The 26,899-nt window shown below is 46.0% G+C and overlaps 3 protein-coding genes across 5 annotated transcripts; all 3 read left to right on the plus strand.

Annotated features, from left to right (window-relative positions):
* The first annotated feature begins 1,202 nt into the window (after positions 1 to 1,202).
* letm2 (leucine zipper-EF-hand containing transmembrane protein 2) lies at positions 1,203 to 11,938 on the plus strand. Of its 2 annotated transcripts, XM_068703681.1 has the most exons (11): positions 1,203 to 1,407; positions 2,250 to 2,318; positions 3,443 to 3,983; positions 5,883 to 6,026; positions 6,552 to 6,695; positions 6,783 to 6,986; positions 7,202 to 7,321; positions 7,422 to 7,541; positions 8,354 to 8,452; positions 9,190 to 9,258; positions 9,847 to 11,938. In XM_068703681.1, exons 2-11 carry the CDS (start codon positions 2,272 to 2,274, stop codon positions 9,901 to 9,903), a joined length of 1,545 nt encoding a protein of 514 aa, XP_068559782.1. In that variant the 5' UTR covers positions 1,203 to 1,407; positions 2,250 to 2,271; the 3' UTR covers positions 9,904 to 11,938. The 2 variants fall into 2 exon arrangements, with proteins under 2 accessions (XP_068559782.1, XP_068559783.1); XM_068703682.1 differs by lacking the exon at positions 9,190 to 9,258.
* A 634-nt stretch (positions 11,939 to 12,572) lies between these two features.
* On the plus strand, positions 12,573 to 16,645 carry prnpb (prion protein b). 2 transcript variants are annotated; one of them, XM_068703487.1, is made up of 2 exons: positions 12,573 to 12,633; positions 13,326 to 16,645. In XM_068703487.1, the coding sequence occupies exon 2, from the start codon at positions 13,338 to 13,340 to the stop codon at positions 15,126 to 15,128; it is 1,791 nt and encodes a 596-aa protein (XP_068559588.1). In that variant the 5' UTR covers positions 12,573 to 12,633; positions 13,326 to 13,337; the 3' UTR covers positions 15,129 to 16,645. The 2 variants fall into 2 exon arrangements, with proteins under 2 accessions (XP_068559588.1, XP_068559589.1); XM_068703488.1 differs by having other exon boundaries at positions 12,604 to 12,633; positions 13,329 to 16,645.
* A 1,007-nt stretch (positions 16,646 to 17,652) lies between these two features.
* On the plus strand, positions 17,653 to 22,358 carry sprn2 (shadow of prion protein 2). Its single transcript, XM_068704242.1, has 2 exons — positions 17,653 to 17,756; positions 19,033 to 22,358. The coding sequence occupies exon 2, from the start codon at positions 19,040 to 19,042 to the stop codon at positions 20,234 to 20,236; it is 1,197 nt and encodes a 398-aa protein (XP_068560343.1). The 5' UTR covers positions 17,653 to 17,756; positions 19,033 to 19,039; the 3' UTR covers positions 20,237 to 22,358.
* Positions 22,359 to 26,899: the final 4,541 nt, after the last annotated feature.

Below are 26,899 nucleotides of genomic sequence, written 5' to 3' on the forward strand. Positions count from 1 at the left end.
AAATATATATTTCAATACCGCCATATAATTAAAGGATGTGAACAGTATTAAAATATTTGTTTTGATTATTTCTATTTCATGCTGACCACAACGTGATGCAGATCCCGTAGTGACGTTTGCACCAACGTCCAGTCGAGTCTGATTGGCTTTTATACGCCTCCTCTCCTGATCCGTGGCTGAGAGGAGCGGGACACGACAGACCTCTCACTCTGCCTCAAAATTCCTGGCACCACAAATGCTGCGTAGTCCACAGATTATTGGCGCCACGGAAACCAGTTGGACATAAGAAACAGAATGCATTTCTACATATAGCTTGTTATATGATAGTACTACTTAGATTAAAGTGAACTCAAAACCCACGTACTTACGTATTCAGTAAAGTTTGGGACAAGGGGCTACAAGTTGTTCAGAATATTTTGAGATGTTAAGTCGGCATGTAGACTGGCTTTGCAAGAAATTAAACTTCACTTCAGCTTTGGGACCCTGTATAATAATAACCATTATTGATATATATTAAATACACACCAGTTTCACCTGTGTTTGGCGTTCATATCATATATGTCTCTCTTGGTATTGTACTATACCACAGTTTACCATGTGATATTTGATATTCTATTACATTATTGTTGTACTATACTACATATTATAGTATGTTATTATACATTATACTGGGTCTCTACCCATACTATATCATCATGTACCATAGTATGCAACAGTATGTTACATTGACTCACTATATTCTATTATATTCATACAGACACTGATTTCATAGACTTGTTGACCCAGCTGATATTAAACACGCCACTGTCACTTTATCAGCGCCACTCGCTTTACCATGTGTTTGTCTCCAAATGCTGTTGTGTTTCTATTTTTGTTTTATTCTTATTCTACTGTATGTACCTCCTAGTATTTATATATGCATCTGTTCTTAGTTCAGTACTTGTAAAGCTGCAACAACCACATTTCAACCACAATCAGTAGACGTGTGTACTTTCCAATTCAATGATTTTGCCATAAGGAGGAAAATTATGAGAATTACAACTCTGGCAAGCTTAAAGATACTTTTTTTTAACAGAAACGTTATTATTTTTAACCACAGAGTAATTCATCCTTCCAAAACATAGACGATCTTCGGTGGGACCGCACACAACATTCACGCATGTACAGTGTGACCTTTCAGTGCAGCTGCCTGGGAAGGCTGCGCACAACGAGGAGCCGAAACACGACGAACTTTAGAAGTGTAAACCCACCGTAAATGGGTTTATCAGCACATCAGCCGTTACTTTCGTCACTCCCGATTACCTCGACCGATTTTTGTGGATGGATTATTATTATTCACGTCTCACCGAGAAGCCTTACAACGCCCAGTCAGCAGCGGCAGCCATAGCTCCGTCATTGACGCTGGAGGTTAGCGAAGCTCGTCATCCGCCTACTGCCATTTCAGTAGCTAGCGTTAGCTTAGCCAGCAGCAAAGCTAACGTTAGCTTAGACAGCAGCAAGCTAACCCGCTAGGATAGCCGAGGTGTCCTAGCTAGCGTTAATGGTTGAATCTCCTAGCACGATGCTAATGTGAATCTTAACCGTACCGGCAACTGTCAAAGGTTTCGAGAGTAAAATTCTTTATTTGTTTTTAGATATTTGGGATTTGGTTTGTACACCAGTAACCTCAGTTAACGTTACTGGTACATTATCAAATGGTTGAGGATTTTCTTCCAGAGTTTAGCATTATGTAAACGTTACGTCCATTTAGCACAACAGACGCCGTATCACTCAAACTGACGTTCGGCAGAAAGCACGGTCTGTGCAACTCATGGTGAGGTTATTCTCCAAATACATATGATCCATTAAGAGTATTGGTGGATTTTAACGGTGAGTTAATCCGTTGTGCGTTTACAGTGACCGGGTTGATATATGCGATATCTGTCGGATAAGCAGCGAGCCGGTGTTCCTGTAGAGCTGTTACATAATGTTGAGCTAACCTGCTGTCTGGTGCGCTCAATGCTAATGTTAGCTCGGTCGTATTTCAACCATAGCTAGCTCACTTGCACAGCATAATATCTGTCATGTGTTAGCTAGGTGTGTGTGTGTGTGTGTGTGTTTGCGTGTGTGAGATCTGACAGATGTTGCTCGTTGTATTTTTCAATGTTTGCCTGTTGCTGCACCGTTCGAGTGAGTTGCAACCAGACACCTAACATTACTCTCTGTCTGTCTGTCTGTCTGTCTGTCTGTCTCCGTGTGTGCTTTAACAGAGTACTGTAACCTGCCCCTGCAATGGCAGTCTTTAGTCACCAGGTGCTCCTTGCAGTCACAAGATCACGGTAAGTAAGCAGCACGTGGCTACATTTACGTTCCGTAAGTTAGGAAAACACGAATTTCTAGCAATGCAAAGCAGACTGAGTCCCACTAATTCATTACCAAAAACGCAGAGTTCAGTGACGGTATCTTCAAGCTCTTACGCTTTCCGTTGTGTCTTAAGGAGAGTCCCAAGCTGTCTTTGTTTACCTGCTGTGAGTCTATTCAATGTCTCACGTGACGTGAGGTAAACACACCACTGCTGTGGCTTCGACTGATGATGCAAGATCAGAACCTGGCAGCTGATAGGCCAGCATTGTCCTCACTGTCACTACCCTAAATTCCCCCATTGCTACACAATGTAACTCGGTTGTACATCAGGGTTTTGGCAACATGGCAATATATGATCATGAGAAGATCTTCCAATTAGTCAACTTAACCATACGATGGATACTAAGTTAGCTCTGCTTTTCATGTCTCTAGGTTAATAAGGCCACCAACTATATTGAATTTACAGGTATTTGATCAGCCATTCCTATGTGGTTATTTTATCTGGAGGAAATGTTTTATTTATTTAAACTGAGGTTACAGAGACGTTTCCCTTCTCTGTTACTTATTAAGATTTCTATCCATATTGCCCAACCTTTGGACACATGTGCGTCCCACTAAAGGTTGACGTTTTTGTAGTAGTGCCGTGGAGCCCTTTGCAATGAATGGCTCCATGTTTTGTTTGTATTTTGCACACAAGGGACGTATTTCACATTATTCCACGGAGCAATTTTGGGGTTAAGTCATTGACATGAGACTAGTGGAGCAGGAGCCGGGGATCGAACCGCCGACCCTGTGATTGCAAGGCTCTGCTCTCCACTTAGCCACGTAGTAGTAGTAGCCGCCAAGTAGTAAAGCTCCAAGAGACGTAGCCGTGCGCCAGCAAAGGCTGGGAAGAAGAAGCCTGAAATGACGTAAACAATTAACCATTACAATAGTCGCCAGTTGCTAATTGTTGCAGCTCTATTATCTGAATTCATGAGTTTTCCAAATTGTAGTTGTTTATTGTAAATGTTTGAGCTCTATTGTATTCTTTCTTTGCTTTTTTGAAGTGCATCATATCATGTAATCACTAACCGCTCTCTCTTGTTGCTGTCAACAGGGGATCCTATTTGTTATCCAAGAGGAACAGCTGCTCCTCTCTGTCTTCCAAAGCCTATCTCCACGTCGACCCTCCTCGTCAGGCCTCGTCCCCGCTCGCACTCAGGCACTCCCGCTACGGCTCCGCCCACTGTTACCGAGGCCACGCCATCGGCCGCGGCCACAACCCGGCCCTGCTCGCCCGCTCTCTGCACAGCTCGGCCGTTTGGCTCCAAGAGTTAAAGCAGGAGGACACTAAAACTTCACCGCCCGCCGCCGCCACCGCCGCCGCCACCGCCACACAGGATGCTTCGCCGGAAGCTAAAAAGCCCCAGCCTCCGTCGGCGGCCGCTGCGACGTCCGCCGGCGCCGCCACAACGGCCGCCGTCCCTCCGGTGCAGGAGAGGGCGGTCGTGAAGAAGGCTCTGTATCAGAGGATCGTGGACGAGTTGAAGCACTACTACAACGGCTTCCGGTTGCTCGGCATCGACATCAAGATCGCGGGCAGGATGGTGTGGAGGCTGCTGCACGGACAGCTGCTCACGCGCAGGGAGAGGAGAAGGGTAAGAGAAGCTTCTTCCACTTGTCACACAGGAAGCTTCGCTCAAAAGTGTGGCTCTAAAATCATCAGTTAATGAACGACATTTAAGAGAAACGGGTGCAGCATTAAACCTCCTGAAAGTAATTGAGCTCATGGAGATCTTTAGGCTCCACACACTACTTTTTCATGAGGTATTGTAACTCAGACTTCCCACACCTGTTTCCCAAGTTTAGGCCTCAGGTGTTCTTTGTCTTGGCCCGGTCTTCTGCACGGAATCCTCCTCCGTCGCCCTCTGGTCACAGCAGCACCGTCTGTCTAGCTGCCTTTACAATCCTCTGGTTTTTTTTTTTTATCTTGACCAGAAGACTCCAGAAGTAGTTCTCCCGGTTCTTCCTCTGTGTTGTGATCAGCGAGAAGAAGTATAACTTATGGCCTCAGGGTTGAGTTGAATGTCTCACACCTTCGCGTGTCAAATAGTCATGTGTACAGCGTGTTCCCGAAGCCGCAACTCGCGCGAGCAGCGCCAGGTATGCAGCCATGCGGCGCAGCGGCGAGACCGACATTCCTGTAAATAATCATTCACAGTGTAGTCACAATACTTAAAACACACTATTAATAATCCTGAAGTAGGTTTACTGTGAGACGTTCAGCTCTAGTGTTGGTCTGTGTTTTAGCGGTGTTTAGTTTCACACTGATCATCTGCAAAAGTTTGATCAATTATTCAGCCTGAGTCACTTTGGTTTCCTCCTGAGGCCAATCGGAGCTCTTGAATATTGATCTGAATTGATATTATTTTATTCTCTCACATTTTTAATAACACTCTAGTAATGGATCTGGACACGAACAACAATAGAAACATACTAATGCTGTTTTTAACTCGGAGCGTCCCTGCAGAGGAACATGTTGCAGACATGTATCCAACATGGATGTGTCTTTATTAAAGCCTGGAATCTTCAGGCAGATATTCATATTTTGAGACTCTAAAACATCCGATATCGGTCAGTATTCATTGCTTTACATGAATGCTATTTTTGTTTTAAAGAAGAATCCTTGAAATTTAATGAATTATCAAATTCATTAAATTTGATAATTAACAGTAAAAAAGAAAATAAAGTTTTCAGTGCTCTTTGGTGGACAAACTATATAACAGAGACATTTTTGTTTTAAATTCCTCAAACATCCTGGCTGCTACTTGTCACTTATTGGTCGACTCCCACTGATCAGATCTGTGATCAGCTAGTCAGCCGATCAGTTCTGAAAAGTGATGGCTGTGTTTTTAATCTGCGCCGTTTACTGGATCACAACTCTGAGCAATTCAAATGTCAGCAATTATGAAATTGTTCATTTTCAGGTTCTGTTATGAAACAGCGGATCGCATGACGCGGTCAGCTGAGCCGGTCTTGGTTGCGTTCAACAAACCGTGACAAGAGTTGTTAATACCGGCTGGCTCTGCTCAGACGTTCTGTCTTCAGACTAGATCTTCCCTGAACTCAAATCTATGCAGACGTCAGACGAGAAGACGCCGGTAGATCGTTGAGAAAAGGACAAACTGAGACTGATTGGTGTACACAATATTTGTCTTGTGCCGATCTTGCCGCCCTCTTGAAAACAGAAACGATCTCCTAACCCTAATATATGCAGCCTCATATCTCTCTCTCTCTCTCTCTCTCTCTCTCTCTCTCTCTCTCTCTCTCTCTCTCTCTCTCTCTCTCTCTCTCTCTCTCTCTCTCTCTCTCTCTCAGTGTCCCAAGTTGTGCACAGTGGTAAAACTATATTTCGGCTATTTAAAGACTGGCAGAGTAATGGATCTCACATGCAAAGACCCCTCTGAAGACGACCGCTCATGCCCGTCGTCCACATTTCCTCACGTTGACCTCCGTTTTTTTTTTTTTTTTCTTTTTTTTGTCTCTCTTGCTTCCAGCTGTTGCGGACCTGCGCTGACCTGTTCCGCCTGGTCCCCTTCACGGTCTTCATCATCGTCCCGTTCATGGAGTTCCTCCTCCCCGTCTTCCTCAAACTCTTCCCGGAGATGTTGCCCTCCACCTTCGAGACGGAGTCCAAAAAGGCACGAACGAACACACACACACACACACACACACACACACACACACACACACACACACACACACACACACACACACACACACACACACACACACACACACACACACACACCACACACACACACACACACACACCACACACGCCTGCATGACCTCGCCAAAGGGTTCATTGTAATTACATGTCTGCTGAACTAAGAGCCTCAGGCAGCCGACTTTATCTAACCTTCATTTACTTCAGGAGTCGTAACATACATGTGTTCTGTAGCCTTTGTTTAAAGAGCTATTGTTCCTGTAATTATAAGGATGCCACATTCCTTTTGTTAGCTTCTACGCTCCTGTAAAAGTCCAGCAGCAGGTGTCTGTGCTTGGCCTGTCCTCTCTGGTGGTTCTGGAGGACGGTTGAGTGATTCACTGAAACGCTCTCGTGCTCCTGGACGGTGCGGACGCGTCCGGCCTTTAAAAATGTGACTGCCGTAAGTGAAGAATAGTTAGTTTCTAACTAACCGGTCTCTCCCTCGTTCATGCAGGAGGAGAAGCAGAAGAAAGGTCTGGCGGCGAAGCTGGAGCTGGCCAAGTTCCTCCAAGAGACCATCGCCGAGATGGCTCGACGGAACAAAGCGAAAGCTCAAACGGAGGACGAGACGCAGCGCTTCTCCACCTACGTTCAGAAGGTAAAAGTACAAGACGGCGCTCCGACGTCTCGTGCGTCGGTTCATAACGAGCTCCTACGAGGCTGACTCTTTGTGCGTCCTCGTCAGGTCCGGGGCACCGGCGAGCAGCCCACCACGAAGGACATCGTCCGGTTCGCGAAGCTGTTCGAGGACGAGCTGACGCTGGAGCACCTGGAGCGCCCCCAGCTGGTGGCTCTGTGTAAACTGCTGGAGCTGCAGCCCATCGGCACGAACAACTTGCTGCGTTTCCAGCTGATGATGCAGCTCCGCACCATCAAGTCAGACGACGAGGTGAGACGGAGGACCGGGACGCGCCGGTGTTTTACGGTCTGAAGGGACTGTCGGCGTGAAACGTGTGACTTTTATATCGTAGCGAACAAAGACATTGTGTTTTTAGGTAAAACCAGTGTAAAGTTTCAGATCGGGTTCTTCCCGTCCCTCTCAGTGTGTGATTCTTTCCCGAGCTTGTGCGACAGTGTCGGACTTCCCTCTCCGTCTCTTCACAGATGATTGCAGCGGAGGGCGTGGCAGCTCTGAGTGTGTCCGAGTTACAGGCCGCGTGCCGCAGTCGAGGGATGAGGTCTCTGGGTCTCACCACCGAGCAGCTCCACCAGCAGATGCAGCAGGTGAGCAAGGCGGCGTTGGGCTTGTAGCTTTTAGTTTGTTGATGAAGCTTTCTATGTTTTGTCATTTGTTCCCTAAATAATACATGTTCCTCTCGTCTAGTGGCTGGACCTGCACCTGAAGGAGAACGTTCCTCCGTCGCTGCTGCTGCTCTCCAGAGCCATGTACCTGACGGACCTCAAACCAAAACCTCCAGTCATCCCGCCGGTTCCCAAGCTCGAGGTTCGGCCTTTTACGACCTACATAACGTCTTTAGTGCGTGTCCGCTTGAATGTACGGATTAGAGAAAGCTTAACGTCCATGCTGGTAAATCTCCAGCATGCAGGTCACTGACGTTTGGTGCCGTTCGGTGGTCGCTCTGCTTATGGAAAGCACCAGGTGTTTCATAACTATCTATGTTTCTGGTGCCTGGGCTCAAACTAGCGATCGTATTGATTTATTGATACATTTTTTTAGTCGATCAAATCTAAAATCTATTAAGCAGGGAATCTCTTTCTGTCTATATGTGTGTGTGTGTGTGTGTGTGTGTCCTTTGCGTATCTCAAGAAGCGTTCGTCCGATCTACCTCACACTTGGTGGGTGTGTTGCTGGCGATCCGAGGGAGTGCAGGGATGAATTTGGTGCGATTTGGATCTCGCGACGCGCTTGATATTGATACGTTTTGATAAGCGAACAGCGGCGGTGGCAGGGCTTCAGGGATCTGAGAAGAGCGCGTCGTCCGTACGCGGCGGGCCTTTTGTAGGAGTGTGGTTAACCTTCGCTGCTTGATTGACTAACGTTAGAACCAAACTCTTCACTCTTCAGCAGCTCTAGTGAAAATGTTAAAAAAGCACGGTCAAACGGCAGACCCAGAAGAGGCGTCTTCAAGCTACTTTGTCTCACCAACAGTCCGAAACCCAGAGACCTCTTATGTGCTGCCATATACAAACACCAGACGTCTCCTACTTAACGGACTTTAACACAGCCGTCGAACAATCACTTACTTGTGCGATGTGGTCTTCTTATCGGATGTTTGTTGTTGTTGTTTTCTGCAGAAATCTACCCCCCCTCCAGCGGAGAACACGGGAGCAAACACGACCTCGGTCAGCACGGACATGTTGGCGGACCCTGCCCTCATCATCAAAGACAGACCGGTCAGTAACGCACACAGATAACATCAGCTTGTGTTGACGACGGAGAGGAAATAAGGTCATCGCTGCAGAATAGATTCCCGTTAAAAACAGAGAACTTGCTACATGTAGAACTACAAAAGGTGCAATCAGTAGAGTGCAGATCTCCACCAGGTGTCTCTACAAACGACCACTGTAGTCTTGTGTGATTTGAGGGAATACAACCCACAACTGGCTAAACCCCCGTCTAGACACCGACGGCCTGTAAAGCGCCGTTTATACTCGTACGGGACACGGTAGCGCGAGCCGCCACAGACGCCATACACACAGCTGTGTTATCACCAGCGTCCCCTACCAGCAGGCCGTCAACGGGCAACACAAGGTATTTAGAAAACGTTTGAGTCACTGCAACTGCGAGAAGCCCTCGATCATGCAGCCGTAGCTGGCCGCCCAAAGTATGATGCAGTTTTGCTGCAGCAGAATGCGAGACTAGCGGCGGACAGACGCAAGAGGCGCACGCTCACTCACTCACGACACCGAGCGCATGACCTTCCTGGCGGAGATGAAGAGAAAAATGTACGGTTCCTTAAAGTCACTGATCTTCACAGTATTGGTCCAGTTGCCTGAAGGCGTGTTCGTAGTTGCAGATTTACTTCACTTAAGGTGGACCGACCTTTTAAGGTGGACCAGCTGTTCTCGTCGCTCCTCCGAGTTTTGCATAATCTTATGCATGTTTTGTTTTTTTTATCCGTCTGTCGTAGGTGGAGGAGATGAGAGACAAGGCTCCGATTGTGTCGGACAAACCTCTGACTCCTGCCGAAGTCCTTCAGGTGAGCGCCCCGTTGTCTCTTGGACCTGTGGAATCCACAGAAACCAGCATGAGACGTTATGCATCACGGGGTTTCCATAATCCAGTTAGTTCCCCCTGGCTCTGATCTTCCTCACATGACGTGCTAATCTCTACACTTCTAGAAAGTGCTTGAACACAATAGAGAGACTTTTGTAGGGAATCTGTTTCAGTTCAGATGTACAGACGTGACGACGAAGAGGTTTGACAGAATCGCAAATACAAAAAAAAAAAAAGCTACCGGCTGAATTGGAACTGAACATCTCAAGTGAATCTGCGTGAGGTTTAAAAATAGCTGATAAATATAGAGCTGCCACACACGCTCTTAAGAGACTCTTCTTTAAACCAACCAGTCACTTAAAGAGACACTACGTCTCTCTTTCTCACACTCGTTCTGACACTCTGTCTCTGTCTTAACACTACTGGGTTAGTGCGTTTAAATGTCTGTACCAGTCAACCATAAACTAAATGCTGTACACATTAAAAAGACTAATACGATTTTAATGTTAGTAATGCAGAAAAACTGGATATTGCTGTTGTGCTGACCTCTGCGACCTCTTCTGCTCCGCAGGCTAAAGCAGCGACAGAGCTGTCCCAGAAGAGCAAGATGAGTGCCAACGGTGTGTAAAGTGGAGCGGGAGACTCTGGACTGGAGAGAGGAGTGACTCGGCTCTGTGTCCTCAGGGCGGGGGGGGTGGAGGGGGGATGACAGGGACGTGGATGACATCTAGGAGTCCCGTCCTCTGCTCGTCCCTCTCTCTGTCCACACCCACAGGAAGGTCTGCTGCCTCTCTCTCTCTCCCCAGTTGTCCCCGCAGGTTTGTCTCCGCACCGTCAAACCCTCTCGCTTCCACATTTTGTAGCACTCCGTTCTCCGTCGGTCTCCGTCGGAGCTGGACGAAACCGGCCCGACGCCTCACCGGACTGGCAGACCGTTTTCTTTAAAAGGCGCGATAACTTTTGACCCTGACGTCCTGGAAATTGACGCCCAAAACCGGGAAGAGTCCCCTCAACAGTCCAGACGGTCTCCTCCTCCTCCTCCTCCTGTACATTTGTAAATATCCTGTATATTTGCGTCTCCGTCGTGCAGCGCAGCGGCAGCGGCTCTGTACATTTTGCTGTGCAAAGGCAAACGCTCATCTCTCTCTCTGCAGTTTTACTTTTGTTTTTATCTGGATACCTGTTTTTCGCTCCTCTTCAGGGTTTTATAAGAGAAGTCATCTATTTTTTTTTTTTTTTTTTAAATATGTTGCTGAACTTTTGGGTTCAGTAGCTCCTCCCCCTTTCCCAAACAGGGTGACATAGCGTAGCTGCTTGCTGCTGCATTTAACAAATGAAGACTGGTGTATTATTAAAGAGAGAGGTCACTCCTAAAAGCCAGAGGTCACCGTGGTAACTGGTGGACCACTGGACATAAAAGTGATTTTATTTGCAAATACAGTTCATGTATTGAGTTTTAACACTATGATACTAAGATTTCTTTAAACTGAAGAGAACAAATACTTGATGTTGTCCATTGAGAGATATTATTAATATGGGGGAGCTGCTTAAATCCTCGAAGCCACTAATGAGATGCATGTTTTATTCAGCATTGCGTCTCCAGAAGATTCTCCTAACTATCCGACTGCATTATAAGACCCTGACCGCTGTAATTGGAAGGTTTACCACATCATCGTGTTGCTGCATAAATTCAGGGTTGTGTGTGTGTGTTTTGACAGTGGTTAACATTTCCCCATCCCTCTTCATACATTTTGACAGTGTTGGAGTAACTTTCTGTCTCCACACATTTGCTATTTTATCCGTCGACACGTCCCACAAGCGGATGCAATAAGTGAAAGGATATTTTTTAAACAAAAAAAAAAAACCCATTGCAAATGAAGATTTATATTATTGGTTTCTACATATGTGCCTACAGTTAAAGGGCGATTGTGTTTGTGTTTGCATTTTTCATCAGAGTTTCTATATTGTACCATTTGTCAGTTTGTCATTGATCCGTCACCTCCGTGTGTTTAAAGCGCCCAGTTAAATGTTTTCCTTTCCATATTTGATCCAAATTTAATAATTTCCTCATAATCCAATGTGTTGATACTGATGAGAAAGCAATCACCTTTTCAATCAGCTCTGCACAAATGAATTAAATGAATCGCAGTAGTTGCTTTATCACATCTGGTTTGTAATCTGCTGCCATATTACAACAGAAAGTCACATTTCTGACCTTGATGAGTGGTAGCGCCTACTGCGACGTCTCTGCTGTGCCTCTGAGACCCTGGAACTGAAAAAGGAAAAAGTGTAAATTTCTGTCCCAGTTGTTGGAGAGAATGCATTATTCTGCATCCACAGATATTACATGTCGTGCTGGATGATCTTCCCTTTTATCCCAGTGTGTGTGTTAACAACAACACGACGCCTGTGTGGAAACCTACTGCCGTCTCACGTTGGTACATCGCTGCCATCAGGATGTGTCCTCCTTGTCTTTAAGGATTGTTTCTTTTAGTTTAAAAAAAAGAAAAAGAAGAAAAAAGAAAAAAAAAAAGAATGCACTGCTGTCCAGTTTCCATCTTACCCTGCATTGAATGTATGCATCACTTGACCGGGGCAAATGAGTGTGTGTGTGATGGAAAAAACAACAAATTCACACAATTAAAATCATTAAACCCTTTGCAGACTGTGTCTTCTCTCTCCAATTCATTTAGATCATCACTAGGAAACCACTGAAGTTTATTGCTTTGCTCTCTCTACATATTAAGGTCACATGGTTACCCTCGCGTCAGGATTTTAAAATGTATTTCTTATCATGGCCAGCAGGTGGCACCATCTGCTCAAGAATCCACGTCTACACCTGCAGTCACAGGAGAGTCTACAACGTCTCTATATCGAAATATAATGGAGCAGAAGTACAGCAACTTCAGTCACTTCCAGTTCAGATACTTCAATGAAATGACCCTTTAATTCACACCGTCACCTGTGCGGCGTTCAAATCCCACGGAATATGAAAAGTTAGGAAATGCAACTCTCAATCGCGTTGTTACTTTTACCCTCAAAAAGCTAATATATCCGACTTTGACACCCATAACACTAAGTAACGTTAAAACAAACAAGTCTGTCACTCAAAGCTCAGGCTAAAAGACAATTAAGTTAAATTGAAATACTAATTTGATAAAATGCACATTATCCTTCACCACCAACAACTAACTTACTCTGTCCAAACATTAACATTACCGTTTATGGTCGAGAGGTTTAAAAATATGTTACCCTCAAGGGAAGAAGAAGAAGGGGGGTGGGGGTCTACATAAAGTCCTGGAGGCTCCGTCTCTTAAAGAGAGAGAGACGCCGGTGAAGTGGACACCAACGTGACAAGGTCAGTGTTATGTGTCCACGTTGTCAAGAATATGCAGTTTTCCAGTTGAGAGTTGTCTCGTAACTTTTTCCACAGCTAGTGTTTTTAGAGAATAACATTATATAATTAAAATCAAGCGTGTAAAGAGCAAAACGTCTCCTCCTCGTGCTATTTTAAGCCTGGCAGCTCGCGTCATGTTGCTTCATGTCTAATGTTAAAGGACTACAAGCAAACAGGTGCACAAAGAAGTGGTGCACAATAACATGTTTTCAGCGCCCGTGACCATCAAATGAAATACAATAAAAAACAAACCGGCGCTGGTAAGTCACCTGATACACAACCGTTCAGTCCTCTAATGCAAATATTGACTTGCTGTTCCTCTGGAGACAAACTCATTACGTTTATGATACGTTGACGGAAAAAAAAGGCAGAAAACACCTGCTGTGGAATAAGTGACGCGTGCAAAAGCACTTCAAGGTTGTTGACGTAAGTGTAAATAATGAAATGTGTGGTGAACATGATTTAGGTCAATATATCCTCTCCAAAAAGAAACGTTGCCATGTGAAGTAATGTATTCTATTTTAATGTAGATCATATGCTGTGTGCTCAACAGGAAGACTTCTTACATTTTAAATAATATAATCTAACTTTTTCTCTTTATATTTTCTCTACCTCTTGTTCTCTTTTATGTTTCCTTCCATGGATCCTCTCAGCAGCTCAAAAAGATGGAGCTGACTGTAACACATCTGTTGTGTCTGTCCCTTCTTTTGGTTCATACGAATGTTTCGTTGGCCAAGAAAAGTGGAGGGTTTGGTGGGAAAATAAGTCTCTTTAAGAAGACCCCCAAAACAGATAGTCTGGACAAGAAGTCCAAGGGTGGAACCCTCAAACAACCTAAACAAACTGAACAGTTCAACCAGGGAGGCCAGCCTCAGCAACCAGACCGACCAGGAAGCTACCCTAATCAAGGAAGCTACCCTAATCAAGGAAGTTACCCTAATCAAGGAAGCTACCCTAATCAAGGAAGTAACCCTAATCAAGGAAGCTACCCTAATCAAGGAAGCTACCCTCAGCAACCAGGCCAACCAGTAGGTCACCCTAATCAAGGAGGTTACCCTAATCAAGGAGGTTACCCTAATCAAGGAGGTTACCCTAATCAAGGAAGCTACCCTCAGCAACCAGGCCGACCAGTGGGTTACCCTAATCAAGGAGGTTACCCTAATCAAGGAAGTTACCCTAATCAAGGAGGTTACCCTAATCAAGGAGGTTACCCTAATCAAGGAGGTTACCCTAATCAAGGAAGCTACCCTAATCAAGGGGGTTACCCTAATCAAGGAAGCTACCCTCAGCAACCAGGCCGACCAGTGGGTTACCCTAATCAAGGAGGTTACCCTAATCACGGAAGCTACCCTAATCAAGGACGCTACCCTAATCAAGGAGGTTACCCTAATCAAGGAGGTTACCCTAATCAGGGAGGTTACCCTAATCAAGGAGTCAGACCAGGATTCCCAGCTGGAGGTTACCCAGCACAGGGCTCCCCATACGGAGGAGGTTACGGCAGTTATGGTGGTCAGGGCGGATATGGCGGTTATGGAGGTTATCCAGGTGGACACATGAACTACAACCCAAACAACAAAGTCCTGAGCCCTCACTACGGGGGCAGCTTTGGATACGGGGGCCACGGTGCCGGTGGCGGCTCTCCCTTTTCCCACTCGGTTCAGGCAATGGGCATGCGTCCCTCTGACAGATCCAGAGGGTTCGGACGCGGCGCGGTGATGGCAGCAGCTGGAGGGGCTATGGCAGGGATGGCCTTGGGCTACGGGCTTGGGAGGTTCCCCCGTCCTCCCTTCAGCTTCCACAACCCCCAGGAGGAGCATTACTACAACCACTACATGTACAGGAGGTATGGGGCCAAGTCCACCGACGCCAACGACTACAGCAGAGACTACCGGTACAGCCAGCCCCCTCGAACCTACGACAGCTACATGGACTCCTGCATGAAGAGGACCGACCTTCTGCCAGCGGGGAACCCAAAGCCAAACAACAACCCGGCTGCTGCTACCACAACCACAACTACAACCACAACCACCACAACTACAGGTACTCCTGTAACTAACACAACTACTTCCGCTGCCCCAGACTCTGGCATCGACAGCAACACAACAAAGAGCAACGGCACCGCAGCAGAAAACTCCTCGACCTCCACACCCTCCACTCCACGCCTTCTAAATGAGTCTAAAGCCGACCCAGTGCCTCCAGCTTCACGGGTTCTCAGAAAAACTGCTACTGCCGACGACAATGACGACGACACGGTCAGCATCGTGGAGATCGGCTACCCGGCACTGATTGAGCAGGTGAAGGCCAGGAGATGTGTGGAGCTGTACATGGTGTACTCTGAAAAGTACCTGAAGAAAACGACAGAGCCCAGCCCCACCGGTGGGGTGCAGGGACTGGAGATGGGTTTGGGAGGTCTAATAGCTGTGATCACCAGTTCTACACTGATGCTGCTGAGCTGAGTCCTTCAGTAAGAGTTAAAGTGATGGAGAGTGTTTGGAAATGAAGTGCACAATAAAGAACGTGTTAAAGATATTAAGTACACAGCGTGGCTCTACGGATGAATCCCAATAACACGAGGCCAATTTGTTTTGATTTAGAGCAACACATCTTGATGAGCTTTGGGTAGATTGCCGTGATGAATTGATCTCCAGACTCATCTGAACTTGCAAATTTTAGGATGGAAACACACTCAACTAAAACAGTGAACATGGCAGTGGCAGATCTAGAGAAATATCCATGGTATGACATGGAGAAATATAGATATAGATAGATATGTATGGGGGCTTGGATCCTCTCTTGCTGCATACACATGCACTCAGACATCAGAGTTTCTCTCTTATAAATTTACGACCAGCCACAACTTTTCATGTATGTATTTTTTTCTTTTCTTAAATGAATGTTAATTATGTTAAACGTTGTGAACACGTTAGCAGGCCGACACTATAGCATCCAGCTCAAAGCACCACTGGACCCTCTGGACGGCCCCACAGAGACACGAGCATGCTGTAGCTGTAGACTCAGTCCAGGGATTAGTCTGTACCCTGGGGCTGGAACATGGTGTCTGTCATGGTGATGGATCTGTGTACATAAACAGCTCTGCTATAATGAGGACGCGCTAATAGTAATGGTTCTAACTCGTGTTGGAGTCCTGCCTAATTCAAGGACGGTCCAAAGCAGAAACGAGTGATTATATTAGATAATAAGAATATAGTTCATATCAGAAGATTAATAATATTGGTGATTTAGACAGAGAGGTTTTACATTGAGAGTAATTGTAATGGATTGTATCAATTCATACAGGTCATACAATTATACAGTTTATTAAAATATAAGAAATTCAATCAGAACCCTACTTAAAACTTTTTCTAAATATGTATGTATGGTGGATAATTATTGTAAAAAAACCAATATATATATATATATATATATATATATATATATAAAAAAAACAATATCTCCATCCAATATTCTGCCTCTCTCTGGTAAAATGCTCTTAAAGACCTCTGATTCACTAATGACATCCGATTAATCCTGTTAATTGAGTTTAATTTATCTGTGAAAATATTGCTTTTGTCCTGCGTTATAAGAGTAGTACAAATATATATTCATATGAGCATGTAGCATTATAACTGCAATAAAGACGCCATAACCAAAAGATATAACGAATCGTTGGTCTGAATTATTAACTGAATTAAGAGGGGTTTTTTTTAATGTCATGACAGATTTTTTTATTTTATAGAAACTGGTGGTTATGGCTTCACAGAACACATTAATTATTAGAGTTTTGAATGTTGGACTTTCGTCTGTATTGAAGACTGTGTAGTGCACCACTGAGCTGTTTTGTTCTGGCACCTGAAGCAACCATTAGCTCAGCTACCTCCATTGAAGTTCTTTGCACTCTGCTTTTAAGAATAAAACACAATGCTGCTAACTAGCCAGCAGCTGGGAGCTTCTGAGTTGGACGGCGAGTGGCTAAAAGGTTTAGTCTGCGTCGTGTCAGTGGGTCTCCTTTTACAGAGCACATTAAAAATGAATGAAACCGGCATCGTGTTCAATGAGACTCTGGGTTTTTTTCCCTTTTCTGAGGGTCATCGCTAATTTAAGCATGAAGCATTTAGATCTTTTATGTAAATAAACGTGGCAATGCCCCAATACCACAGTAAATAAGTATGCCCAGTGTACACGTCCTGCATAAAAGTACACAGGTATTATCAGCACTTTTTACCTCAAGTAAAACACACATTATATGTTCCCTTTCAGATATTGGCTTATTTTTTTATAAAATAACATGCAAGCAGCAGTTTAATGTTTAATCTGAATCTTACACTATCTTATACTGTACTGCCTTGCATCACATTTTAAAAGGTCATATGTTTTATATCTGCAGTTTGTTTTCACATTAAGGTAGTGTTCAACGCGTCCTGGAATGTATAGGATAAGTGGATTAAATGGGTATATACACAGTACTTCATAGTTGTACTTAAGTACAGTAAATGTAGTTAATTTGAACGTAATGTGTAGAATTGATTACATTTTACCACCACGTTTTGCTCCATACGACTCATTTACGTGTGGTGATTTTCCGAATATAATCAACATCATCACAGGTTTGAGGATGCTGGGAAATGTTGTCAGGTGAAACCACGCCCCTGTGTCCTGTGTCTACGCACGAGACAGACCAGAGACCGCTCACAACCGGGTTCAAACGAGCTTTTTTCTTTTTTGACATATAAACAAAATATAAACATTTAACAAAAACAGAAAATGCCAGCGAATCAAAACACCGACAGCGATCTTAACTCAATAAATAAAAGTGTTTTATGTTTCTATTTTTATAATCTAGGATTGATGAAATACATTTGATTGAATCCATTTTTTTTTTCTTGTGATGAAAAACCGATGGTTCATTGGCGGAGCTTGCGCGACCACGTCCCCTCGTGCCACGTGACGTCATTCGGATTTTAACCAGTTTCCAAACTCGAGCCGTTGTGAGCTCGCGCTACATCAACACTCGAGTGGAGGGAGACAAACCCGGGACGCTGCTTGAGGCTCAACAACCAAAATACATCCGCACGGTCACCACCACGGTAATGCTGCTCCTTTATCTAAAGAATGTAGTGCCGCTCTGAGGGATGAAATACACAGTGTTGTTGTTGTTGTTGTTTACCTCACGCGACCATCTCTGTCTGTAATTTAAAAAAAACGTAGTATTTAGCTAAATTACTCGATAGTTTATTGAAGCCATGTTGTGCCGGAATAAAAGGACATTGTCATCATTGACAGGTGACGTTAAAGTGAGTGCTCTGTCCACACACGGTCTAGTGGTCTAGTGTGAACACAGCGGGGTACTGATGGATAATCCCGGTCTGGGTCGCTTCTGTCCGGAGCCGGGACTGGTTATTGTTGCATCACCGGCGACACCTTGAGGTCCTGTGCCGCTGTGTCATTGTGACTCGTGCGTGATTATTAATGAGCATCTCGTTGCTCGCGATTATTAAAAACCTAATCTCACGAGGACAAAGACACGGATCTCGTCATAATGCTAGTGATTGAATATGTTGCATCGCGGTGAGTTCACACACAAAGACTCGCAGCCCTCGAGAGGCGAAAGGAGATTTCAACGTTCAGCAGATCAGCCACAGCCGGTGCTCGCGTTGCTGTGGAAACAGCGCGAGTTTACTCGCTGCCGCCGGTGTGACGTCACAACACGCTGGAACTGCACGAGCCATTCTTATAAACTCCATTACTCGTGTTTGAAATCTGTGAAATCATCTAGGAGACCAAAAGTGTCAAGACATCACGAGGAGCTATGAACTCTGGGAAATTATGATGGGCGTTTTAAATAAAATAATAAAGTCACATCTTTATAGTTTGATATATCGATACACAGTAAAGCATGATGGATACAAGAGATGCTGATGACACTGATGCGACTACAGTTTTGCACCATTGCCCACAATAATCCTTCACATCCAGGAATATTGAAGTGATAGCTTCTCTAATATAAACAAGATGGCAATAGACATATTTCTATAATCTCATAAAACCGGGTGAGCGTCTTTATGGTTCATGGATACAGATTTGTAATAAGGAGATCTTGCAGTAACAGAGCACTGAGCTATTTGGAGCCAACCTGGAAACCTCATTTTGTGGCCCCAGAGCTCTGTGTTCCCTGAGGGGAACTAGGTGGGCTCGAGTTAGCAGAAGACGGTAGCCAAAATACAGCAGGGCTGTTTCCAGTCCACTGCAGCGTTGGGTGCACGCTCTCTTGTAAGTCAAAGTTGAAGCGATGTGCAACTCAACGACTATTTAAGGGTACGATGATAAATCCAAGTATTATCTCATGTTTTCCTCTCCCTGCAGGGCGAAGATGAAGCTGCAGTCGCTCTCTGTGCTGTGTCTGACGCTCCTGTTGTTTCATTCTTCTCTGGCCAAGAGAGGAGGCGGCTTCGGGAAGGGCTTCGGCTCCAAGAAGTACCCCACGTCCAACCGAGGCAGCACCAACAGCAACCGGAATAATGCGGGCTCCAGCTCTCAGGGTGGGTACCCCAAGCAGCCCGGACAACCCAATCAGGGAGGCTACCCTCCGCAGTCGGGCAGGCCTGGGAATCCGGGTGGAGGCTACCCGAACCAGTATCCAGCGCGGGGCTCCCCATACGGAGGAGGCTATGGCGGTTACGGTGGTCACGGTGGTTATGGAGGTGGATTCATCAACCAAAACCCGAACAACAAAGTCCTGAGCCCTCACTACGGGGGCAGCTTTGGATACGGGGGCCACGGTGCCGGTGGCGGCTCTCCCTTTTCCCACTCGGTCCAGGCAATGGGCATGCGTCCCTCTGACAGATCCAGAGGGTTCGGACGCGGCGCGGTGATGGCAGCAGCTGGAGGGGCTATGGCAGGGATGGCCTTGGGCTACGGGCTTGGGAGGTTCCCCCGTCCTCCCTTCAGCTTCCACAACCCCCAGGAGGAGCATTACTACAACCACTACATGTACAGGAGGTATGGGGCCAAGTCCACCGACGCCAACGACTACAGCAGAGACTACCGGTACAGCCAGCCCCCTCGAACCTACGACAGCTACATGGACTCCTGCATGAAGAGGACCGACCTTCTGCCGGCGGGGAACCCAAAGCCAAACAACGACCCGGCTGCCGCCACCACAACCACAACCACTGCTGTCGCCTCAGGTCCAGACGCCGGCTCAGGCAGCAACACAACGGAGACCAACGGCACCGCGGCAGATAACTCCTCGACCGCCGCACCTTGGCCTCCGCGCCCTCTCAATCGGCCAGCAGATCCCGAGCCGCCGGCGTCGCAGGTTGTCGGGGGCGCCGAAGACGACGACGACGACACGGTCAGCATCGTGGAGATCGGCTACCCGGCTCTGATCGAGCAGGTGAAGGCCAGGAGGTGCATGGAGCTGTACATGGTGTACTCTGAAAGGTACCTGAAGGGGCCGACCGATGGGGCGCAGCGGCCGGAGACGGGCCGGCTGGGGTTAGTAGCCGCGGTCACCAGCACTACCCTGATGCTGCTGAATAGCAACATGCTAATGTCGCTCCACTGAGGCCTTTGGTGACGGAGCGTTTATTAAATATAAGGAGTGGAGAATGATCGGGGAGAGAGGACCTTCTTTATCGTGTGTGGATTTTCTACTTTTTTTTTCTTAATATTTAGGCATCGCATCCTCATCGTGGAACTGTGTGTTCAAAGAAAGGAACGGAAATGGTTCAGCCAGCGATGGAACAGATTGCTCTTGTGTTTTTTCCTCTTCTGAGACACAAAGGGGCCCATTTACTGTCCAGAACGCTCCAGGCTTCTGGACCGAGGGGAAATCCGACCCATTGATGTCCATCTAGATGCTCTCTACCCAGGACAGATTCAACTACAACAAACTATAAGTGTTAAAACTACTCGCACTGTGCACCTCTCGCCATCGAGATCAAGAGCGGCACTCATCTCAGTCGCTACATTTATGTGCTGCCCGTTTCGGGACAGATATCGAGGTTGATTCACTCGCATCAAAAAAAAAAATTGCAACGCTGTTTCACCTGAACTCGTCTGGAGTGGAGGATGACATTTTGACGCTAACATTCTGACATTCGGCTGAAGTCCAGCTCTCACGGACGGTTTACTCACAGAGGAAAAGTACCCCCAACAAAAAAAAAGCTCCCATCTCGACTGCGTTATTCGGCTCTACTTATTTACGCGAGTCAGCCGCTTCCCCACGTGAAGAATACCAAACACCGTTCCACCGTGACTGATGGTCATTTGAAGTCTGCTCGAGGCTGAGGCTGGCTACCAGCAGCCACTGTCCGGACTATGCAACTCCTGGCCGATTCCATTCAGTGCAAGTCATCAGAGTACGGGAATGACCGAAAATGTACAGAATTGTATTGTGCCATAAGGATTCATGCAGTTATACGAGGTACGCCAACATATACCGTAAATATAAAGCATATACGTTCATATAAACAAATAGATATTTAGCATTTTGAATGCCCCTGGTTTAAAGAGATGGAAAACACAAACCATGAACGTACTTATTGTATGTGTAAACACAGACAGTAGTATGCATGCTGGTGTACACAATTACTTTGGAAGTGCGCTTTTCCCCCCAAGTATGTATGGAACCACGTGTACTGCTCAGTACTGTGTGACGTATATTTTCCAGGTACTTTTTTTTTTATATACACTGGCGTCTGTCCGTTGTTCTGCCTCCCTGGTAGCTTGCGATCCCCCTTGAAGTACTTAAATCCTGAGCCGGAGAGTCCTCTCCAAATCCTCCTGAATGTTCTCTTGCGATATCAGCCGAGTTTATGATCGTTAAGGCCGGCGGATCCAGATGTGTGATTTTTTTTCTCTCTCACTTAAAAAAAAACCCAAACTATTTATAAAAAGGTACACTGTGGCGTTTTAACAGTTCCCATTCAAAATGCCTACAAACCCATTTTAAGTGACTAACACTCATTTCAGAGCTCATAATGTATGACGTGAACACGGATCATCTGTAACTGCAATAGATCTGAATGAGCCGTTTGAGGTGAGAATTATGAGCTCGATTAAAAACAATGCCATGTGATCCTCGCTTTACTGTTATAGCTGATGTTTTGGGGTTAATATTTCAGGTACATTAAAGTGTACGTTTAATCTAGAGCAATGCATCATATTCAATAAGATCATTATATGTTTCTCGGGTCATTAAAATAACAAAGAAGCTTAACTCTTCAGTTGATCAGAAAACTAAATAATCTCATTTAAAATGTGGAAGGTTTTCATGAATTGTAATCTGAAATGTATCAGATGCAGTGGAGTAAAAAGCAGAATATTTTGCCTCTGAGATGCAGCGGAGTAGAAGTAGAAAAGCAGCATAACATGGGAAATACTCAAGTGAAATACCTTTAAATTTGTAGAAGTATTTAGTGACGTTCCACCTCTACAACCAGGAGGTTCACCTTTCAATCACTGAACTGCAATCACAACCAACAGGTTTTCATAGATGGACCCCACAGTGTACCTTTAATGTGCTGTCACATGTGAACTTTGAATGTGTTTGAAAATGCTGACGTGGCTCTTTTAAACGGACCCTTTTTAACTCTGTTCTGTCCCGCCGGAGCTCCTGCTGAACACTGAGGGTCGACGTCGCACCTTTTTGGATTTGTTCTTATCAAATAAACTTTAACTTTACTAACGTGAACCTGCAGACTTTTGTTTCATGACTTTCAGAGTTTGGGTTCGGGGAACTTTACAAAAGTGTGGCGATTCCATCTGAATTTCGTCTTCGTACCGAAGGACTAACTTGAGGACGGGGTTTCGGGTCTGAGCGTGTGGTGAAGCGTGATTATCGGATGCGAGCGGTCCAAAGAACACACGGCTGGATGCCGCTTTAGGACAGCAGTGGTGTGATCTGATTGGCTGTGAGCTCATGAAGCCGAGACAAGTCATGCGAGCGCTTCAAAGGCCCCATCAGAGTTTCCATGTGTTCATTAACTATAGCTTAATAATAATAACAGTAGCTTATTGGAACTGATGCATTAGGGATGCATTCAATGTCAAAAGTAGCCTCGACTGTAACCAGTTGAATAACGTCAACAACATAACCTGTTTGTACGTACAAACAATCATAGTCTAACCGTCTGTATATACAGCCGATTATCAATGAGTCACACTAGTATACTGGAATAACCGGTCCACTCAGCCTCTATGTCCCGGTACAACCGGTCCACTCATCCTCTATGTCCCGGTATAACCGGTCCACTCATCCTCTATGTCCCGGTACAACCGGTCCACTCAGCCTCTATGTCCCAGTATAACCGGTCCACTCATCCTCTATGTCCCGGTATAACCGGTCCACTCATCCTCTATGTCCCGGTACAACCGGTCCACTCAGCCTCTCTGTCCAGTGACGTACGGTGAGGCTCGTGTCTGGTGAGGTACTGACGCTACATAAGTCAGATTCACAAATATATGAACCCAATAGAGTAGTTTAAATCACCATTCAATTGGCAGCTTGCACTTTGACTACTGGTTGTTTTTCATATTTCATATCAGCATTCTTTACACACACATATAGGTAAAATACATATTTGGTTCCACCGGGAGGGTTTCAGAAGCGGAGCGCTCGCGGGCACCACCCGCGAACATCGTGAGATTCCGCGATAATCTGCGTAACAACCCCGGATGTATAAAGAGAACAAGAAACACGTAAAAGGTTACTTTACCTGTCCGACGTTGAATTGATGTTGATTTGTTCATATTTCCCTGTTTTTTGAGACATTTTTAAGCTTATAAGATATAGAATCTTACATTATTGTGGTCAAAGCAAAATATAAGAAGAAAAGTGTAGAAGAAGAGCAACGACAGAACAAGCATGAACCCGACCCGTGGGCTCTCGCACGCCCTCTTCAGTGAGGCAGAGGTACAGTTTGCCCCTCTGTGCTTTTTCACTGCGGTTTAATGTCGGATCAGCAACACTAAATATGTTCTACACACACGTGACATACATTACCTATTAAAATAAATGCCTCACCTGTCAACCTCTCGGTCCCGGTATAACCGGTCCACTCAGCCTCTATGTCCCGGTATAACCGGTCCACTCAGCCTCTATGTCCCGGTATAACCGGTCCACTCAACAGAGCTGAATGAGGCTCCGCCGACAGGAAAAGCGTCCCACTCGGCACATGTTAGCATTTAGCGTGTTAACTGGATCCAGCGTGCACCTGTTGATGACGCGACATCGTCGGAGGTGCGTTTGATTCGAGTCACGTGAGCTTGCTGACCGGGTGGTAGACTGCAGTAGATCAGTGGCTGATTAGGGAAGAATAAAGTGAAGGTAGCATCTGAGCATTACTGAGCTGAGCCACATTACTGCTACTCACACTCCGTCATGACGTAATCCTCAATGTTATTGCGTTGGAGTTGCAAATCCAAAGCAGTGGATTTAGTAAATTGTTGACTAACTAAAGGCCCTGGTCCAGATGTGGCCCTGGTCCAGATGTGGACCTGCGTCCCCTGACACCGACTGAAGCCAGTGAAGCTACACATTGAACAGCTGAGCGTCTTCTTTGTGGAGCTCTGCTCTTCTACCAGATGCTTCTTCTCTGCTGCTGATAATTTGACTCGCGTGACTAAAATGACCTATTTTCTAAAAAGTCTGTTCGTATAAAATCTATTGCATGTATCGTAGTAATACATTATTGCTTTTTTACATCAACTTAAAGGATGGACTCGAAACGGCAGCGGAGACCGATGTGCTGATTAAAGACCATGAGATACAGCTGAAAGCTCTGGAACAAGAAAGGCAGCGGCGCTCGTGTCGAGAATAAAGTCAGATTTAAACACCGTCTCTTCTCACAATAACGTAGACAATAAAATTCAACACAAAAGTTTGTCCTAAGTTATTTTTTTTATTGTTTTAACAATAATAAACATGGAAGCACATTTTGCTCTTTTTAACATAAAAGTCAAAATGGCATAAAACATGTACTTTAAGTAGGTAAAGTATACATAAACAAGCAAAGTACTGAAAAAAGTAAGACTGGAATACACTGTTTAATATGCAGAGTTCTAGAATATAGGTATAATGAAATACACTGAGAAATGGCATCATCATAGCTGCTCTCAAACTCTCGTCCTGACTTGTTGAGGTAGACTTAACCTAATTACACATCCAACCTGTTCTATCTTCACGGAGACATATCGATCAGAAAACAATCATCAAAAGTATAAAAAGAGAGAGAGACTGCCCTGGGGGAGAGGAAACCATGTTCCTGACTTATTTCTACAGGAGGTGGTTTTGTCGGGCTGCAGAGTGAAGCTTGGTGTCGTGTTGTGGAGGTCAGAGGTCCTCACAGACTCACTGAGGAGCAGAAGGGAAACACAGCGGCCACGTCTCTCCATCAATCCGTCATTCAAAAGGTCATATTTCAGGTCACGTTGGACTATTTTATGTCAGGTTGAAGGGTTGTTTCGTTTAGTCAGGGTTTGTTCGGACCCGTGTGTGTGTGTGTGTGTGTGTTTTTTGTTGGGATCCCAGCTCCGGCTCCGGGCTCTACATGAAGGCCCCCCAGTGGCCCATCAGCAGGGCCATCAGGGAGCCGATGACCACGATGATGCTGTTGTAGATGGGCCCGCTGGACGCTCCGGTGTAGTACTCCATGTCTCCGGAGCCCTCTGCGTCGTAGCCGGGCCTGCGGCCGCCGCCTCCGTATCGCTGGGAGCCATAACCACCTCCATATCCTCCATAACCGCCTCCATATCCTCCATAGCCCCCTCCATACCCTCCATACCCTCCATACCCTCCATACCCTCCACCGTACCCGGGGCGGCTCAGGGCAGACCCGATCACGGCTCCTCCTATGGCGCCCGCTGCAGCCGCCCCGGCTACTTTCCCCACGCTGGAGCCGCCGCTCTGGACCGGCCTGTAGCCTCCGCCTCCGCCTCGGCCGAAGCCTCCACCCCGGCCAAAGCCTCCACCTCGGCCGCCTCCGAAGCCTCCGCGACCGCGTGCCTCCGAGCCGGGCAGCAGCGTGCCGAGGAGCAGCAGGCAGAGAGCTGCCGTGAGGGGGGCTTTATGCAGGACACGCATCATTGTTTTATCCTGCAACAAGAAGACAAAGGAAGCAGTATGAGGAGGAGGGACGGTGTCGCTTCTCTGGGTCTGTTGCTCCTGTTGCTGGACGCTGATGGAGGAAGTATTTAGTTGCAACACCACAGTACATCAGTACCCTGTAACAACAATTCATTTCAAGAGAACTTTTCAAGCAAGAAACATTTGCCTCACAAATGCTGCAGATAATGAACATACTAGTGTATGTACTTGGCTGTACTTGGCTGTACTTGGTTGTACTTGGTTGCACTTGGCTGCACTTGGCTGCACTTGGCTGTACTTAATTTTACTTGGCTGTACTTGGCTGTACTTGATTTTACTTGGCTGTACTTGGCTGTGGCTGTACTTGGCTGAACTTGGTTGTACTTGGCTGCACTTGGCTGTACTTGGCTGTACTTAATTTTACTTGGCTGTACTTGGCTGTACTTGAATTTACTTGGCTGTACTTGGCTGTGGCTGTACTTGGCTGAACTTGGTTGTACTTGGCTGCACTTGGCTGTACTTGGCTGTACTTAATTTTACTTGGCTGTACTTGATTTTACTTGGCTGTACTTGGCTGTGGCTGTACTTGGCTGAACTTGGTTGTACTTGGCTGCACTTGGCTGTACTTGGCTGTACTTAATTTTACTTGGCTGTACTTGGCTGTACTTGATTTTACTTGGCTGTACTTGGCTGTGGCTGTACTTGGCTGTGGCTGTACTTGGCTGAACTTGGTTGTACTTGGCTGTACTTAATTGTACTTGGCTGTACTTGATTTTACTTGGCTGTACTTGGCTGTACTTGGCTGTACTTGGTTGAACTTGGTTGAACTTGGCTGTGGCTGTACTTGGCTGTACTTGGTTGTATTTGGTCGTACTGCTCCCTGAAGGTACACGCTGCTCATGAACGATGGGGAGATGTTCTCTTTGCCGCTTTAGTCCGGCTGCATGTTATTTTTACGTCGCTGATGAATTAAGAGCAGGACAGATCACGGCTCGTAATCCAGCTTTGACAAACGCATCTTACACAAGCGGCGTCACAATGCGACACCGCGGCTGACCTGGGATCAGATGGCTTTGATAATCTCTAACGCCCTTTCATTAGGGTCTACTGGAGGAGGCGAGGTCTGGTTCTACAGACCTG

This window comes from Cebidichthys violaceus, unplaced genomic scaffold (assembly GCF_023349555.1).
Source record: "Cebidichthys violaceus isolate CVI_PGR_0920_01 unplaced genomic scaffold, fCebVio1.0.p SCAF_9, whole genome shotgun sequence".
NCBI classification, from domain to species: Eukaryota; Metazoa; Chordata; class Actinopteri; order Perciformes; family Stichaeidae; genus Cebidichthys; species Cebidichthys violaceus.